This window comes from Staurois parvus, unplaced genomic scaffold (genome assembly GCF_062004578.1).
Source record: "Staurois parvus isolate SC_StPar_1 unplaced genomic scaffold, SC_StPar_1.0 ptg000879l, whole genome shotgun sequence".
Taxonomy (NCBI): Eukaryota; Metazoa; Chordata; class Amphibia; order Anura; family Ranidae; genus Staurois; species Staurois parvus.
Window position 1 is genome coordinate 982,109 of NW_028318675.1, and position 19,373 is coordinate 1,001,481.

General features: G+C 46.8%; 1 protein-coding gene across 1 annotated transcript; it reads left to right on the forward strand.

Moving 5' to 3' along the window:
- The first annotated feature begins 10,409 nt into the window (after positions 1-10,409).
- LOC149443021 (uncharacterized) lies at positions 10,410-16,992 on the forward strand. The gene has a single exon (XM_089655997.1). The coding sequence runs from the start codon at positions 10,462-10,464 to the stop codon at positions 11,356-11,358; it is 897 nt and encodes a 298-aa protein (XP_089512123.1). The 5' UTR covers positions 10,410-10,461; the 3' UTR covers positions 11,359-16,992.
- Positions 16,993-19,373: the final 2,381 nt, after the last annotated feature.

Here is a 19,373-nt window from a genome sequence, read left to right on the forward strand (position 1 = left end):
AGGGTTGCCCACTCTCCCCTCTGCTTTTTGCTTTGGCAATAAAACCCTTAGCTATGGCGATCCGCTCTCAAGCTGGAACCCATGGGGTCCCCTGTGGTCATCAGGAACATAAATGCACTTTATTTGCTGATGATGTCCTCATGTATGTTACATCCCCTCTAGTACTCTACCTAATCTATTGTCTCTCTTGTGTCACTTCTCTGAATTTTCTGGGCTGACTCTAAATTCTCATAAAACGATAACACTTAATACTTTGTTACCTTCTTCAATGGAGCAACGGCTTCAAACTCTATATGACTTTCAATGGGCTAGCAACTACTTATTGAGACAAAAATAAAAATGCAATTGGTGCAAGAGAATTTGTAGTGGATATAACGTTCACTCAGTAAATCTTAAACACAATAATCCAGTAAACAGAAATTAAGATATATAATCATATATGCTAATAATAAAAGGACAACAAGTAAACGATGCAGCTTTAGTGGTGAGGAAAGGGAAGGGGGGAGGGGTGGGGGGTAGGGAAAGGAGGGGAAAAAAGACTTGTGATGCAAACAGTACTGGATTGAGATAGATGGTATATATATATGTATACATATATATACAAAGCTGCAGTGTAGACACCGTCGTGAGGCTTGCACTTTCTAGAGTAAACCGGACTCTGTGGTAAATGGAGAAGAAAGAGAAGTGCGCCAGACTAAGTGCAGTAGAAATATAAAAGTTTATTGCACACAAGATTATAAAAACTCACAAGAAGTGGGTAGATATCAGGCATCAATATATAAGGAGGAGGATGTCATCTGTGCTGCACCTCACAAATGGATGGCTGTAATGCCAAGGTGTTGCACGGCTGGCGCTGTAGGCGGGTCCCACAGGAGGAAGCGAGGATGGCAGGCGCAGTAACCGGGAGTCGCGGCGCAGATAAGAACCGGGATCCAGGGCAGGCACTGCTGATCTCTCACATCAGCGTGGGTACAGGAGCCAGAGGTCTGATGAAAAGGCAGGTTGCCTAGAAACGCTTCACCGCCCCCTTGGAGGATTCCCAGCAACGTCCTGATGTCATTTCCTGCCCGGTGGCCATCTTGGATGTGCCTCAAGCTGGCTCCTGTACCCACGCTGATGTGAGAGATCAGCAGTGCCTGCCCTGGATCCCGGTTCTTATCTGCGCCGCAACTCCCGGTTACTGCGCCTGCCATCCTCGCTTCCTCCTGTGGGACCCGCCTAGAGCGCCAGCCACGCAACACCTTGGCATTACAGCCATCCATTTGTGAGGTGCAGCACAGATGACATCCTCCTCCTTATATATTGATGCCTGATATCTACCCACGTCTTGTGAGTTTTTATAATCTTGTGTGCAATAAACTTTTATATTCATACTGCACTTAGTCTGGCGCACTTCTCTTTCTTCTCACTACTTATTGAGACCCTATTTTACCAAGCAAACTATCCCCCTCTTTTCAAACGACTTCGGGAAGATCTTCATCGTTGGGCTGCTTACTCTGTATTTTGGTTTGGAAGGATCAACTCTATTAAAATGACCTTTTTACCTCGACTATTATACATCTTTCGGACCTTACTGATACCAACTCTGAGACGCGAGCTGCGGCTCCTACAGGCAGAGGTGTTTTGTTTTGTGTGGAACAATAGAAGGCATCAGATGAACCAGAAGATATTATACGCTTTAAAGTCGCAGGGTGGGGTTGGTCTTCATTATTATTATACAGGATTTATACGGTGCCAACAGTTTGAGCAACGCTTTACAATATAAGGGAGACAGTACAATTACAATACATTTCAGTACAGAAGGAATGTGAATATTATCTCTATGCTTACTTGCAAGCTGCTCAAATTGTGCAATTGGCCTATACTACAGCTAAGGGATCTACTCCCCTCTGGGTTTCTATTGAAGCTCTTTCCTGCCATCCTCTAGCGGTTGGTTCCTTGCCTTGGCTCCCTAATAGATCCCGCCCTCCTATCTTATGTCCTACTCTGTCTTTCTCATTGACAGTTTGGGATAGGTACGCCATCGCAAACCATTAGCCTCCCCACATGCTCCCTTAGCCCCAGTTTTTTGTAACCCTGAATCTGTACCGGGTCTGGTCCCGGCCCAATTCCAATGGTGGATCAACAAAGGGTTGCTGCGGATACATTACCTCCAGGGTGTAAGGTTTTTATCCTCTTCAGTACTTTACAGAGAAACTACAGATGCCCCCCATGTAAATGTTCAGATATAATAAAGTCGCCTATTTTATCAGCTCAAAAATTGTTTTACTAGATGGAGCGCCCATTCTTACCAGTTTTGAACTTTCCTGTCAGCATACAAATCTCTCTAGGGGCCGTATTTGTGTGGTGTACACCCTTCTTGCTGATCCAAACTGTAAACTCCCCTATATGGATCAATGGGAATGGGACCTGAATGTTAATTATGATCTATCTGATTGGCAAGACATAGCCCTGGAATTATCTAAAGTTTCCATCATTACTACCTGAATTGAAGCAAACTATAAAACTATTGCGATGGTACCGGGTCCCAACTCGGACGGCGAGGACGCATCCTTCTGCCTCACCAATGTGCTTTCAGTGTTGCAGCCAGATGGGTTCTATGTTCCACGTTTGGTGGCAATGTCTGATAGTTACTAGATTTTGGATCTGCATGTTTAACCTTATGTACAGGGTGATGGGGGTTAATGTTCGTAGGGCCCCGGAAACGGCCCTCTTCCATAAATTTCCACTTACAGTACCAAAAAAGACCCTTAACCACTTGCCGACCGCAGATAGCCGAATGACGACTTCACTGCGGCCAGCCAGTTCTGGGAGGGCGTCATATGACGTCCTCCCACGTGCCCCCGGAGGCGCACACTCTGCAATCTCCATGATTGCTGTGTCCTACGGACACAGCTGATCATGTGATGTGGTAAAAGGCCAATCACAGCTGCCTTTTACCCTTCTGATCAGCTGTGTCCAATGGAACAGCACATCACCGGGAAATGCAGCTGCTGATTATTGGCTGCACTTTCCTCATGCTGTCACAGTGTGAAGAAAGTACTGCCGATAACCGGAAATTGTCAGAGAAGGGATCAGCACCGATCATCAGGGCACTGATGATCAGTGACCTGATTGTCAGTGCCCAGCAGTGCCGCCCACCTGTGCCCATCAGTGCCACCCACCTGTGCCTATCAGTGCCCACCAGTGCCACCCATCAGTGCCGCCCAGCAGTGCCGCCAGTCAGTGCCATCAGTCAGTGCCACCCATCAATGCCACCTATCAGTGCCCATCAGTGCCACCTATCAGTGCCCAACTTGTTGCATATCAGTGCAGCATCATCAGTGCCGCTTCATCAGTGCTGCCCATCAGTGCTGCCTATAAGTTCAACCTCATCAACAAACATCGAAGGAGAAAAGTTATTATAGAACACAGACAGGAAGTGATGTCAGGTACAGACAGGAAGTGATGTCAGGCACAGACAGGAAGTTATCTGGAATAAAGAAAGGAAGTGCCATACCATAGAAAGCAGAGAGGAGACGTTGATGGACATGGCAGCAGAGGAGGTAATAAGATGTTATTTTCTATTTACACCCAGTAACCCCCATCATGTCCGTCCTCTTCCTCCATAGTCATGTCCGTCCTCTTCCTCCATAGTCATGTCCGTCCTCTTCCTCCATTGTCATGTCTGTCCTCTTCCTCCATAGTCACTGTGACGTCTTTTATCTCCAGCAGATGATGATACACACATATATTGTGTGGGAACCCAGATGAACCCCTTCAGGGGCAGAACATTCCCCCACTTCCGGGGCCGGAACATTCTCCTCATTGTGGAGATAAATTCTAGTAATATGGTCCTCTAAACAAACAGCACTGACAATAAATAGACAAGACAAGGACCATCCTGACCATACATGGCCTACAAAGGGCAATGATGACACTACACAGGCAGCCAATGGGCAATCATTACACTATGCAGCCAACACAATGATGGAGTGCCGGGGTCAGGAGTATGGAGCATAGAGCCCCTTACATTGCTGGTCAAGAGGAAGAAAACAATCCCCAGCCGGCCATGAAGAATATGTTCCATCATTGGTGTCAGAGGGAGGAAAATACTGAGGGGTCTGAGGGAAGTAGAGGTGTTGAGGGGTCTCTCAGGGGGTACTGAGGATGAAAAACTTTGGGGCCCCTGAGGGGGTAGTGGAGCTGAAGGAATCTGGGTGGATAGGGTTGGTGGGGAGCAGGGCTCTGAGGGAAGAAAAGTTTGATAGGCTCAGGGGGACACTGAGGTAGGGAGGGGGGCTCTTGGTCTTTGATTGTCGTCTTACCTGCACTTATTTTCCAGACCTCCGTACGGAGCTTCTACCAGGAAAGGAAGACAACCTTCACCTTCTTACCATCTCACTGATCAAATAATGTATTCCAAGACACCAAGTGGAATGAAGAAGGACAATCCTTCACCCCTTGGTGGTCACTTGTTCTTAGAGGAGGTCTGTTGGTGCATTATTAACTAAAAGGTAGTCAGGGGTCAGTGCTATACATCTTCAGGAGACACTCCAATACCTTCCCATGACACAGGCTCTGGCAGTGCCAGATGCTGGAATTCAGAGCCCCAGGAACCCACCACCACTCTGTGCAATGTCCTGGATATTACAGTATACTTGGTAACCAAACCCCTCCCCCCTGCTGTCCTCCTCCTACACACACTGGGTAGAGAGAACAGACTCCTCCCCCACAGCTCTCTACTCCACCAGCACCATCCTCCTGCCATCCAACCCAATATCTTCTCTTACTGCAGAGAGTGACAGTGACATCACTCCTGTCAGTCAGCAGGCTGCTGGAGATTGGAGCCTTGCAGCCGGAGTTCTGCCAATTAACCTGTTTAGCTGGCAACTCTGGCCAAAAGTCAGTAAGTTCCCCTTCCTGGACATCATGACGACTCGACATTGTCCTCACAGCACTGCCTCAGAGCAAATAAGTCACAAGAAGGATCGAATAGGAGCAGACTGACCATTTGGAAATTCGGGCACTGCCCAAGGGCCCGGGGTCAGTAGGGGGCCCTATGAGATGCCCCTGGCACTTTTTTTATAGGCTTTTTTGTGTTTGGGCAAGGACACAGGGGCCCCATGATCCCCTATTGCCCGGGGGACCCCATGAGTTGTCAGTCTGCCCCTGGGATCGTATTTATCATTCCTTGTCTGCAGATCTAATACTCATCAAAACCAGTTCAGAGACCAAACAAACCCAACAGAGAAAATTACTAAGCAGTCCAGACAAAATGTCTTCCCATGGGGGGAGTAGTTCTTCAATGTCCAGCAACCCTCCTATTCCCCCCTCACATCCACATCCTATTATTGTGTGACCAATACCATCCAAATCATTCTTACTTTCATTTCCCAAAGTTATCTGTCTACAAGGAGACCTGTATAGATCACATGATGGAACCAATGAGGATGGAGGAGGACCGGAGTCACATGACTGAGAAGATACTAAACCTCACCCTGGAGATCATCTACCTGCTGACCGGAGAGGTGAGGAGGATTCTGGGAGGTCACATGACATCACTCTCATCTCTATTAATAAAACACAGACCTGACCAGAGAGGTGAGGAGGATTCTGGGAGGTCATATGACATCGCTCTTATCTCTATTAATAATACACAGACCTGACCGGAGAGGTGAGGAGGATTCTGGGAGGTCACATGACATCACTCTCATCTCTATTAATAAAACACAGACCTGACCGGAGAGGTGAGGAGGATTCTGGGAGGTCACATGACATCAATCTCATCTCTATTAATAAAACACAGACCTGACCGGAGAGGTGAGGAGGATTCTGGGAGGTCACATGACATCACTCTCATCTCTATTAATAAAACACAGACCTGACCGGAGAGGTGAGGAGGATTCTGGGAGGTCACATGACATCACTCTCATCTCTATTAATAAAACACAGACCTGACCGGAGAGGTGAGGAGGATTCTGGGAGGTCACATGACATCACTCTCATCTCTATTAATAAAACACAGACCTGACCAGAGAGGTGAGGAGGATTCTGGGAGGTCACATGGCATCACTCTTATCTTTATTAATAAAACACAGATTTATATAAAATACAGGATTTATATGGCGCCAACAGTTTGCTCAGCGCTTTACAATATAATGGGAGACAATACAGCAACAATACAGTTCAATACAAGAGGGATAGGAGGGCCCTGCACCTGGGAGCTTACAATCTAAGAGGGAGGGGCTAGTGGTACAAAAGGTAGTAACTGTGGGGGATGGAATGGTTGGAAGAGTAGAAGATTCCATTATTAGCTAAGGGCAGGAGAGGCTTCCCTGAATAGATCGGTTTTCAGAGATCACCTAAAAGTGAACAGAGTAGGCGATAAAGTCTGATAAATTGGGGTAGAGAGTTCCAGAGGATGGGAGAAGCTCTAGAGAAGTCCTGGAGACAAGCATGGGAGGAGGAGACAAGGGAGCTAGAGAGCAGGAGGTTGTGCGGGGAGCGAAGAGTACAGTTTGGGTGATATTTGGAGACAAGATTGGTGATGTAATTTGGGGCGGAGTTATAAATGGTTTTATATGTTATTGTTAATGTTTTGAATTTTATCCATTGGGCAATGGGAAGCCAGTGGAGGGATTGGCAGAGAGGGGTGGAGGACACTGAATGGAGACCAGTGGAGGGATTGGCAGAGAGGGGTGGAGGACACTGAGTGGAGACCAGTGGAGGGATTGGCAGAGAGGGGTGGAGGACACTGAGTGGAGGCCAGTGGAGGGATTGGCAGAGAGGGGTGGAGGACACTGAATGGAGGCCAGTGGAGGGATTGGCAGAGAGGGGTGGAGGACAGTGAATGGAGGCCAGTGGAGGGATTGGCAGAGAGGGGTGGAGGACACTGAGTGGAGGTCAGTGGAGGGATTGGCAGAGAGGGGTGGAGGACACTGAGTGGAGGCCAGTGGAGGGATTGGCAGAGAGGGGTGGAGGACACTGAATGGAGGCCAGTGGAGGGATTGGCAGAGAGGGGTGGCAGATGCAGAACGGTTAGTAAGGTGGATGAGTCTGGCAGCAGCATTATTGATAGACTGAAGAGGGGATAGCCTGTGATGAGGTCGGCCAATGAGGAGGGAGTTACAATAGTCAAGGTGAGATATAACAAGGGAGGGAATAAGTTGCTTAGTGGTTTCCGAGGTTAGGAATGGGCGTATCTTGGAGATGTTGCGGAGGTGAAGTCTACAAGATTTGGACAGTGATTGGATTTGGAGTTGAAAGGACAGATGGGAGTCTAGGATTACACCTAGTACCCTGGCATGAGGGGAGGGACTGATGGTTGTGTTATTGATCTTGATGGAGAAGTCAGGGGAGGGGGCACGGGCTGGAGGGAATACTAAGAACTCAATTTTGGAAAGATTGAGTTTGAGGAAGTGGAGTTACATCCATGCCGATATGTCAATTAGTAGGTTAGTAATGCAAGAGGAGACTGAAGGGGTGAGCTGAAGAGGAGACTGAAGGGGTGAGGTGAGGAGGAGACTGAAGGGGTGAGGTGAGGAGGAGACTGAAGGGGTGAGGTGAGGGGTAGAAAGATAGATTTGTGTGACATCAGTATAGAGATGGTACTTAAAGCCATGGGAGTTTATCAAGTGACCAAGGGAGGAGGTGAAGATGGAGAAGAGAAGGGGTCCAAGGACGGAACCTTGAGGGACCCCTACAGAAAGAGGGAGTGAAGAGGAGGAGCCAGAGATATAGGTAACTCTGAAGGAGTGCTGCGATAGGTAGGAGGAGAACCAGGAGAGAGCAGAGTCTCTGAGGCCAAGAGAGAGGAGTTTTTTGAGAGGATGGTCAACAGTATCAAAAGCCGCAGAGAGGTCAAGTAATAAGAGTACGGAGTGGTGACCATTGGTTGTGATTAGTATGGAGTAGTGGCCATTGGTTGGGATGAGTACGGAGTAGTGGCCATTGGTTGGGATGAGTACGGAGTAGTGGCCATTGGTTGGGATGAGTACGGAGTAGTGGCCATTGGTTGGGATGAGTACAGAGTAGTGGCCATTGGTTGGGATGAGTACAGAGTAGTGGCCATTGGTTGGGATGAGTATGGAGTGGTGACCATTGGTTGGGATGAGTACGGAGTAGTGGCCATTGGTTGGGATTAGTATGGAGTAGTGGCCATTGGTTGGGATGAGTACGGAGTAGAGGCCATTGGTTGGGATGAGTACGGAGTAGAGGCCATTGGTTGGGATTAGTATGGAGTAGAGGCCATTGGTTTTAGCAGTTAGTAGATCATTAGTGAGGTTTAGGAGGGCAGTGTCAGTGGAGTGTAGAGAGCGAAAGCCAGACTGTAAAGGGTGAAGAAGGTTGTTGTCGGTGAGGTGGGAGCTCAGGCGATTGTAGACTAAGCGTTCTAGGAGTTTAGAGGTAAATGGCAGCAGGGAGATGGGTCTTAAGTAGTTCAGGTTGAAGGGGTCCAGGGAGGGCTTTTTAAGTATGGAAGTGATGTGCACATGCTTTATAGGGGAGGGGAAGGCACCAGTAGAGAGGGAAAGATTGAAGATGTGAGTGAGGGAGCATAGGATGGAAGAAGAGGGTGACCGTAGTAGTTGTGAGGGGACAGGATCCAGGGGGCAGGTGGTGAGACGGGCTTCTGAGAAAACCTTAGTGACCTCTTCAGTAGTAGCAAGACCTGACTGGAGAGGTGAAGAGGATTCTGGGAGGTCACATGACATCACTCTTATCTCTGTTAATAAAACACAGACCTGACCGGAGAGGTGAGGAGGATTCTGGGAGGTCACATGACATCACTCTTATCTCTATTAATAAAACACAGACCTGACCGGAGAGGTGAAGAGGATTCTGGGAGGTCACATGACGTCACTCTTATCTCTATTAATAAAACACAGACCTGACCGGAGAGATGAGGAGGATTCTGGGAGGTCACATGACGTCACTCTCATCTCTATTAATAACACACAGACCTGACCGGAGAGGTGAGGAGGATTCTGGGAGGTCACATGACATCACTCATCTCTATTAATAAAACACAGACCTGACTGGAGAGGTGAGGAGGATTCTGGGAGGTCACATGACATCACTCTCATCTCTATTAATAAAACACAGACCTGACCGGAGAGGTGAGGAGGATTCTGGGATTCTAACATGATATTCCTATTGGTTCCTCAATACAGAGATTTCCTCTTCTGAAGTCAGGTGATCATATGACCATCACAGTGCCTCCATGTGACTCCCTAAACCCTGAGAGACACAACATGCAAAAGATTCTAGAAGTCACCAAGAAGATGATGGAGCTGCTGACAGGAGAGGTGAGCGGTGCCGGGAATTCTGGGACATTCTCCAGTAACAGACAAGGGATGTGTCTGGATGGTGACTGTATCATTGTGTGTGTCAGGTTCCTATAAGGTGTCAGGGTGTCACTGTCTATTTCTCCATGGAGGAGTGGGAGTATTTAGAAGGACACAAGGATCTCTACAAGGACGTCATGATGGACAATCAGCCGCCCCTCACATCACCGGGTAAGAGGAGACTTTATTGTAAAGGAGAGAGCAGTACGGAGGATCCACCTAGATCCCCCATCATCTGATAAACACATAGAAACAATGGATTCAGTCAGTGTGTGTGTTTCCTACAGATGGATCCAGTCATGGGAACCCACCAGAGAGATGTCCCCGTCCTCTGTATTCCCGGGATTCCACACAGGAAGGTCACACCATCCCTCACCATCATCAGGTAGATGAGGAACAATCACTGATAGTATCATTAGGATCTGTACATTATCTGCATTGTTACCATTGATGTCATTTTTATTCTATATTCAGAGTGGAAACCTGAGAGATCCTAAAGTTGAGGTTAAAGAAGAGATAAAAGAGGAGGAGGATGAGGATGGGGGGATGGAGGAGTCAGAGCTTCTAAGAGAACACAAAGATCTGTACCAGGACACCATGGTGAAGTCATCCAGCTACAGAAACCCACCAGAGAGATGTCCCCGTCCTCTGTATTCCCGGGATTCCACACAGGAAGGTCACACCATCCGTCATTGTTACAAGGTTGGTGGGATGGAGAATCTAGAACATGGACTCATAGAGACAATGTGTGGATATTTTATGTGAGTTTATATTTTACAGATGATATTTTCTCTCATTTCCTTGATTTAGAGTGGAGATCCAATCGATATAGAATTTGAGGTGAAAGCAGAAGAAGAAGAGGCGTATGTGAGGGATGATCAGCAGTCTATGGAGGAGGATGGAATAACGGGGACATTTATAGAGGAGGACACTCCTACAGAGATCAGCACAGGTGGGTCATGAACACTAAATCCATTCCTCCACCCATACTGCTCACTGATTGGTCCAGAGTAGGGCGGGGACTGGGTGATATCAGCCTGTAATTCCCTGGTCACTTTCCTGAGCTGGTTTGGGGGGAACCAATCAGCTCCTGTCTAGTAATCCTCTTTGTATTTTAGTCCATGGCCGGGAGATGAGGAAAACCTCCGAGGATTGTCTCACTTTGTCTCCAGACTGGAAAGTAGAAGATGAGGACATCACACAGTATAGTCCAGGAGAAAACCCGGCTCCCTCCAATGTCCATCCGGCACCACCCAGTGTAGATGGACCATTGGATTCCTTGTATCCTGAGGAACCTCAGACTGTGCGGGACTGTTCCGGCCTTCCAACAGGGAAGAGCTTCTCCTGTACTGAGTGCGGAAAATGTTTCCATCATAAATCCCGCCTTAATGAGCATAAAAGATCTCACACAGGAGAGAAGCCGTATTCCTGTCCTAAGTGTGAGAAATGCTTTTCAAATAATTCCAATCTTGAAATACATCAGAGGCTTCACACAGGCGAGAAGCCATATTCCTGTCCTGAGTGCGGGAAATGTTTTTCAATGAAGTCCCATCTTAATAGACATCAGAGATCTCACACAGGGGAAAAACCATATTCCTGTCTTGAGTGCGGGAAATGTTTTCCAAGGAAGTCACATCTTTACACACATCAGAGATCTCACACGGGGGAGAAGCCATATTCCTGTCCTGAGTGTAGGAAATGTTTTTCAGACATGTCCAGTCTTTACAAACATCAGAGATCTCATACGGGTGAGAAGCCATATTCCTGTTCTGAGTGTGGGAAATGTTTTTCAGACACATCCAATCTTTACAGACATCAGAGCTCTCACACGGGGGAAAAGCCAGTTTTTTGTTCTGAGTGCGGGAAATGTTTTTCACAAAAGTCCAATTTTTACAGACATCAGAGATCTCACACAGGGGAGAAGCCACATTCCTGTCCTGAGTGCGGGAAATGTTTTTCAGACACATCCAATCTTGCCAGACATCAGAGATCTCACATGGTGGAGAAGCCACTTTCCTGTCCTGAGTGAGGGAAATGTTCCTCACTGATTTCCTGTCTTCCTGTACATCAGGGGCCCCACACAACCCTGGAGGTGTATTAGTGCCTTGAGTGCGGGAAATGTCTTTTAGATGAATGTTGCTGGACATCCCAGCTCTCATGTGGGGAAGAAGCACACCCTGATATACACCTCAGATATACTCCATGGCTGATCTTCATCATGGAAGAAACAGTTGATAAGGAGATCAGAGGTCCCCATAGACATGGATGAAGTGTGGGACTGGGTTGGCTTTTCGTTGAATAAAGTTTGTGGTGTAGAGACTTAGAGGTTTATTTTTTGAAAAATAAATCAATGAATATGACCAGCACTCACACAGCCATGACCAATATTGTGATTATTTTAGTTCATACAGGGATTTCCTATGATCATTGGCTCCATCTAGTGGCCATAATGTGGTATTGAACTATTTTTCCTGATTGAGGTATTTTGGAAGTAATACATCATTATGGCCACTAGAGGGAGCTGATGATTATAGGAAGTACTGTGTTTAGGATCTGTCAGGGCTGGACACATGCTTGTCACTCTCACCCATCCTTGTTTTTGACCCCTTAGTTTACTATGTCAGGCGTGGTTTTATAGAAATCCCTGAGATCACACTCATGCATGTATGAGCACAGCAGACATTGAAGGACATAAAATAAATAACAGGCTTAAACCAACCAATGATTTAAAACCCAAAATATAGCAAACGACCTTTAGATGGCGATAATTTAATAGCAATTTGCGCCACTTGTTCCTAAAGCAGGGGTCTCCAAAATGCGGCCCGTGGGCCGGATGTGGCCCTTTGCTTTGCTTTTATCTGGCCATTGGGGCTCTTTTCCTTCCATTGATATGAAACACTATTCCTTCCCTTGACACCAATGATTGGACGCTTTTCTTTCCACTGATACCAACGATTGGGATGCTGTTTCTTTCACTGACACCAATGATGGGACGCTATTTCTTTCACTGACACCAATGATGGGGCACTATTCCTCCCGCTGATTCCAATGACGGGGCAATATTCCTCCCACTGACACCAATGATGGGGCACTATTCCTCCCACTGATACCAATGATGGGGCACTATTCCTCCCACTAATACCAATGATGGGGCACTATTCCTCCCACTGACACCAATGATGGGACACTATTCCTCCCACTGATACCAATGATGGGGCACTATTCCTCTCACTGACACCAATGATGGGGCACTATTCCTCCCACTGACACCAATGATGGGGCACTATTCCTCCCACTGACACCAATGATGGGGCACTATTCCTCCACTGACACCAATGATGGGGCACTATTCCTCTCACTGATACCAGTGATGAGGCACTATTCCTCCCACTGACACCAATGATGTGGCACTATTCCTCTCACTGACACCAATGATGGGGCACTATTCCTCCAACTGACACCAATGATGGGGCACTATTCCTCCCACTGACACCAATGATGTATCACTATTCCTCCCACTGACACCAATGATGGGTCACTATTCCTCCCACTGATACCTGTGATGGGGCACTATTCATCCCAATGACACCAGCGACAGGGCACTGTTCCTCCCACTGATACCAGAAATGGGGAACTAATTATCCCACTGACACCAATGATGGGGCACTGTTCTTCCCATTGAAACCAGCGATGGGTCACTGTTCCTTCCACTGATACCTGTGATAGGGCACTGTTCCTCCCACTGACACCAGCAACAGGGCACTGTTCCTCCCACTGACACCAGCAACAGGGCACTGTTCCTCCCATTGACACCAGTGATGGATCACTGTTCCTTCCACTGACACCAGTGATGGGGCACTGTTCCTCCCACTGATACCAGAAATGAGGAACTAATTATCCCACTGACAACAATGATGGGGCACTGTTCCTCCCACTGACATCAATGATTGGGTACTATTCCTCCCACTGATTCCAACAACGGGGCACTGTTCCTCCCACTGACACCTGCAATGGGGCACTATTCCTCCCACTGACACCTGCGATAGGGCACTGTTCCTCCCACTGACATCTGCAATGGGGCACTGATCCTCCCAATGACACCTGCAATGGGGCACTGCTCCTTCCACTGACACCAGTGACGGGGCACTGTTCCTTCCTCTGACACCTGCAATGGGGCACTGTTACTCCCATTGACACCAGCAACGGGGCACTGTTCTCCCACTGATACCTGTGATGGGGCACTGCTTCTCCCACTGACACCAACATCAGGGCACTCTTCCTCCCAATGACACCAGCAATAGGTTACTGTTCCTTCCACTGACACCAGTGATGGGGCACTGTTCCTCCCACTGATACCAGAAATGGGGAACTTTTTATCCCACTGACACCAATGATGGGGTCGTGTTCCTCCCACTGAAACCTGCGATGGGGCCTTGTTCCTCCCACTGAAACCTGCGATGGGGCCTTGTTCCTCCCACTGACACCAGCGACAGGGCACTGTTCCTCCCATTGACACCAGTGATGGGCCACTGTTCCTCCTACTGACACCAGCATTACGGCACTGTTCCTTCCACTGACACCAGTGATGGGGCACTGTTCCCTCACTGATACCAGAAATGGGGATACTAATTATCCCATTGACACCAATGATGGGGTCCTGTTCCTCCCACTGACACCTACGATGGGGCCCTGTTCCTCCCACTGAGAACAGCAACGGAGCACTGTTGCTACCATTGACACAAGTGATGGGTCACTGACACCAGCGATGCAGCACTGTTCCACTGACACCTGTGATGGGGCACTGTTCCTGCAACTAATACCAGAAATGGGTAACTTATTATCCCACTGACACCAGAGATGGGGCACTGTTCCTCCCACTGATACCAGAAATGGGGAGCTAATTATCCCACTGACACCAATGATGGGGCACTGTTCTTCCCACTGACCACCAAGTTGAGGGTATTGTTTACTCCCACTCAGGACATTTTCCACTGGCCACAATCTGGCCCCCCTAAAGATTGAAGGGCAATAAACTGGCCCTTTGTTTGAAACTTTGGAGACCTCTGGTCTAAAGTCTACATTTTACATTTTAAATAATTGGAAAAATATTCAGCCAGCACAGCAAATATAACAAATTACCTGGTCCTGGAAGATTGGGTCACCTCCCCAAAACAGAACCATGTGAGAAACAACAGATCCAGGGAAAGCGACCAGGGAAAGAAATGCGGCCCCAAAACAGAACCATGTGAGAAACAACAGATCCAGGGAAAGAAATGCGGCCCCAAAACAGAACCATGTGAGAAACAGATCCAGGGAAAGCGACCAGGAAAAGAAATGTGGCCCCAAAACAGAACCATGTGACAAACAAAAGATCCAGGGAAAGCGACCAGGGAAAGAAATGTGGCCCCAAAACAGAACCATGTGAGAAACAACAGATCCAGGGAAAGCAACCAGGGAAAGAAATGTGGCCCCAAAACAGAACCATGTGAGAAACAACAGATCCAGGGAAAGCAACCAGGGAAAGAAATGTGGCCCCAAAACAGAACCATGTGAGAAACAACAGATCCAGGGAAAGCAACCAGGAAAGAAATGTGGCCCCAAAACAGAACCATGTGAGAAACAACAGATCCAGGGAAAGCAACCAGGGAAAGAAATGTGGCCCCAAAACAGAACCATGTGAGAAACAACATATCCAGGGAAAGCAACCAGGGAAAGAAATGTGGCCCCAAAACAGAACCATGTGAGAAACAACAGATCCAGGGAAAGCAACCAGGGAAAGAAATGTGGCCCCAAAACAGAACCATGTGAGAAACAACAGATCCAGGGAAAGCAACCAGGGAAAGAAATGTGGCCCCAAAACAGAACCATGTGAGAAACAACAGATCCAGGGAAAGCAACCAGGAAAGAAATGTGGCCCCAAAACAGAACCATGTGAGAAACAACAGATCCAGGGAAAGCAACCAGGAAAGAAATGTGGCCCCAAAACAGAACCATGTGACAAACAAAAGATCCAGGGAAAGCAACCAGGGAAAGAAATGTGGCCCCAAAACAGAACCATGTGAGAAACAACAGATCCAGGGAAAGCAACCAGGGAAAGAAATGTGGCCCCAAAACAGAACCATGTGAGAAACAACAGATCCAGGGAAAGCAACCAGGGAAAGAAATGTGGCCCCAAAACAGAACCATGTGAGAAACAACAGATCCAGGGAAAGCAACCAGGAAAGAAATGTGGCCCCAAAACAGAACCATGTGAGAAACAACAGATCCAGGGAAAACAATCAGTGAAAGAAATGTGGCCCCAAAACAGAACCATGTGAAAAACAACAGATCCAGGGAAAACAGCCAGGGAAAGAAATGTGGCCCCAAAACAGAACCATGTGAAAAACAACAGATCCAGGGAAAACAACCAGGGAAAGAAATGTGGACCCAAAACAGAACCATGTGAAAAACAACAGATCCAGGGAAAACAACCAGGGAAAGACACGCAGACAGGCACAATACAACCCATCCAAATACAGAAGGAAATGTAACCTGGCGAGGGAGGATGGAGACCTGGATGGAGCATCATAGGGTGGTCACCATCTATACAGGAGGTAGTTATGCAGCTGACCTTTATCATGTCCTAGTACAGACATACAATGGTGATCCCTCCGAGACGGCATAGAGATCTAGAAGATACAAGTATAAGGCCAGACCAGCACAGGATGCAGAGCTTTTTGCAGGTTAATGGAACATGACTATAACAGTTGTGGGACTGCAGGTGGTTACTTTCCTAATTCAGTCGCTGGTGAGATGTTTATGGAAATATGGAAGTTGCTTATTGTAGCAGAAAGACATTGAGAGATGTATAGCTTCTGATGTGGAGAGGGCGGAGTCAATGAAAGCGTTCCACCTGGAGGTGAAGCGTGGTTCTGAGATATGGTGGAAGAGTTGAGAGTCCAACTTCTCCCTGTAAAGTAGGGTTCTTAGTTTTCTTTTGACATCTGTTATGGTCGGAGCAAAAGGAGTTGTCCATTTCTTCAGGATTGCTCCACATGCCACTAGCAGACAGATTAAAATCCAGCATGAGCCAGGACGTGTGGCAGTCCTAAACCTTGATGCTTGGAGCATGAGACTTTCATACCCAAAGGGAGCAGGAGGGGGTCCTTAGGGAAGAGGTGCTGTGTTCTTACAATTAAATTGACCACCTGAATCCCAGAAAGCTGCTTTTGGGTGACAGCCACAGGCAATGGGCTAGCGTTGGTCTAGGCGTGCCACAAAGAGGGCATAGAGCAGCTTGTGGACTGGATTTGAAGGTCAGAAAAGGAATATATGGGTCAGCACAGTGGCCAAATGGTTAGCATTTCTGCCTGGCAGCACTAGGGTCATTGGTTCAAATCCCAGCCATGGCACCACCTCCCTGGAGCTTGCATGTTCTCCCTGTGCCTGCGTGGGTTTCCTCCGGGTACTTCAGCTTTCTCCCACATTCCAAAGACATGCTGGTAGGTTAATTGAATCCTGTCTATAATTGGCCCTAGAAATGCATGAATGTGAGCTGAGACCTTAGATTGTACACCCCATGAGGGTTAGGGACTGACATGAATGTACAATATATTTGTAAAGTGCTGTGTAAATTGGCAGTACCTCTGATACATAAATAAATGGTCTATGCTAATTGAACTGAGATCTGTGCCATGTTTCATTGGTGATCAGATGAGTGATTCTGTTCTACCCATTTAGCAGTTTATCCATGAGAGATTCACATGGAAAGTCCTTGTCCCCATTAATTGCTGAGGACGAGCTGAATGGTTTCATCCATTGTAAATTAAGAGGTTTGTACATATCCAAGACAGAATATTGTTTGGGGGCGATGAGGCGGCTGGTCAAGAAAAGCTGGAATCTCTGTACTTTATCGTAGCAGCAGGTGTTGGCATAGCTGGTGCATTGCCGAAGCTGGAAGAGATGGTGTGGTGGGAGGATAATTGGGTATATAGATTCAGGTATATAGTGCCTGCTATATATACAATACTCTTTTTGAAATTTATGTATTGAGACTACCTGGCTTCCCACCTATATATGCACTACTGAACAAGCATTAAGGACCTGATCTTATTTCAAGTTGACGTGAGTCCTCTTGATCTTCACTGATGGTAATACATATTTTTATTTTGTCGTTTTTTATTATTCAGGGATTCTGCTTGATGTGTATGATCTATATAATTTTTTTATATATATCTCTAGAATCACTTGTTACTGTGGACTTTGTTTCACTTGGGGTGGTTACCCAGGAAGTCTCTACATTCATCATACTGGTATGACAGCCAAGTTACTGAGAAGGTAATGAAAGTACTAATTTATCTCTGGATGGGGCAGCTATGGTGTGATCTATGTGCTATTTAAGATCATATCTTTTTTGTTCCAGTTTCCACTTACCAGGAAGCTATCCTACATATCCTGGCCTATACTAAGAATACGTCTGAAGAATTTATGGCTAAATCTAAATACAAGTTTGAATTATATGGAAACCTAGGATCATATAGCTAGATAATACTCCATTGCCTCACATGGTTCCCTATGTGCCTAAATCACCCAGAAATGGGGACGCCAAGTGCTTTTAAATGATTTTATTTTGTCTGATATGTTCACCGTGCTTATGTTTAACCTCCCCATGATCTATGTGATCAAATAAAGTACTCTTTGTAACTATTGAACCTACATTACTCCGCGTGGATCTTTAAGTAACCTCTTTTCTCTAGGCGGTGCTGCTCTTGTCACACTACCACATTGTCTACTGTGGTGGGAGGATAAACCTGCCATGATATCATTAAAGGTCTGAGGGTTACCAGACTAAAGATCAAACAGTTGAGAGAGTGATATCAGCCCTTTGGCCTTCCATACAGAGAAGGCTGCATGTTGCATTCCCGAAGGAAACATTGGGTTGTCAGAAAAAAATGAATTGCGGTTGTATTGGTCCACAGACTGAATTCATCATATGCCGTGTTCTCTGCTGCCATGGCCAGGCATAGATATTAGTATAGAAAGCGATTTATACATTTCAATGACAATACACTCTGTCATCCTCGGGGTGACCCTGAATTTGACCGGCTCCACAAAATTTGGCCCCTCATAAATCACCTTAACCACAAATGTGCAGATGTCTACACTCCCCAGCAAAAATCTGCTTTGCTGAGTCCCTCATTCATTTTTCTGGCCACCTTGCATTAAAACTATTTCTCACCAGCAAGCGTTCCAGATATGGGGTCAGACCTGTATATCAGACCTGTGATTTGGGGGGTTTGCCGATATCCTGGTATTTCTGGGCCTCCAAAACTGTGATAGGTATTGAAGTGTAATGAGGAAGTTACGCACATTCAGGCTTTCAAAGTGGTCATTGGATTTCAGGCTCCTGTATGTGGCTAGGCTCCCAAAAAGTCTCACATGTGGTATCCCCATACTCAGTAGAAGTAGCGGAATGCATTTTGGGGTGTAATTCCACATATACCCATGGCTTGTGTGAGCAATATATCATTTAAGTGACAATTTTGTGTAAAAAAAAAAAACTTGTGTAAAAAAAGGCATTGCACCAAAGAGGATTACTCCAAAGAGTTCCACATTCATATGATTGGTGTTTTGGTGTCCAGGAATTCTGGTCAGTTTCTATCATTGCACCATGGAGAGTATTCTTCCCATCCACACTGCAGTGTAGTATGATGGCTGTAGGATGGAGGATAGGAAGTGTCGGTCTCGGGAGGAGAAATAAAGCACAGCGGATCATAGGTACAGATCTATCGAATTTGGACACAGCTATGCCAGCAGACTAAAAAAGAGAGCAAATGGCAGAGTGATCCATCCCGGTTACAGTGTGTTTGTATCTATGATAAATGACAGGCTAAACCCACCTGGAGACTTTCTCCACACCTGGAGTGTGCTGAGTTCTTGGAGAACGTCTACACAGTGTTTCCAGATTGGCTTTATCACCCCAACGAGCTCGCTCCAGTTCATGGATGTCATCATTATGTTTGGAGGATCTCACCAGTCAGGAGCCTTTCCTGTCATCCTACATGT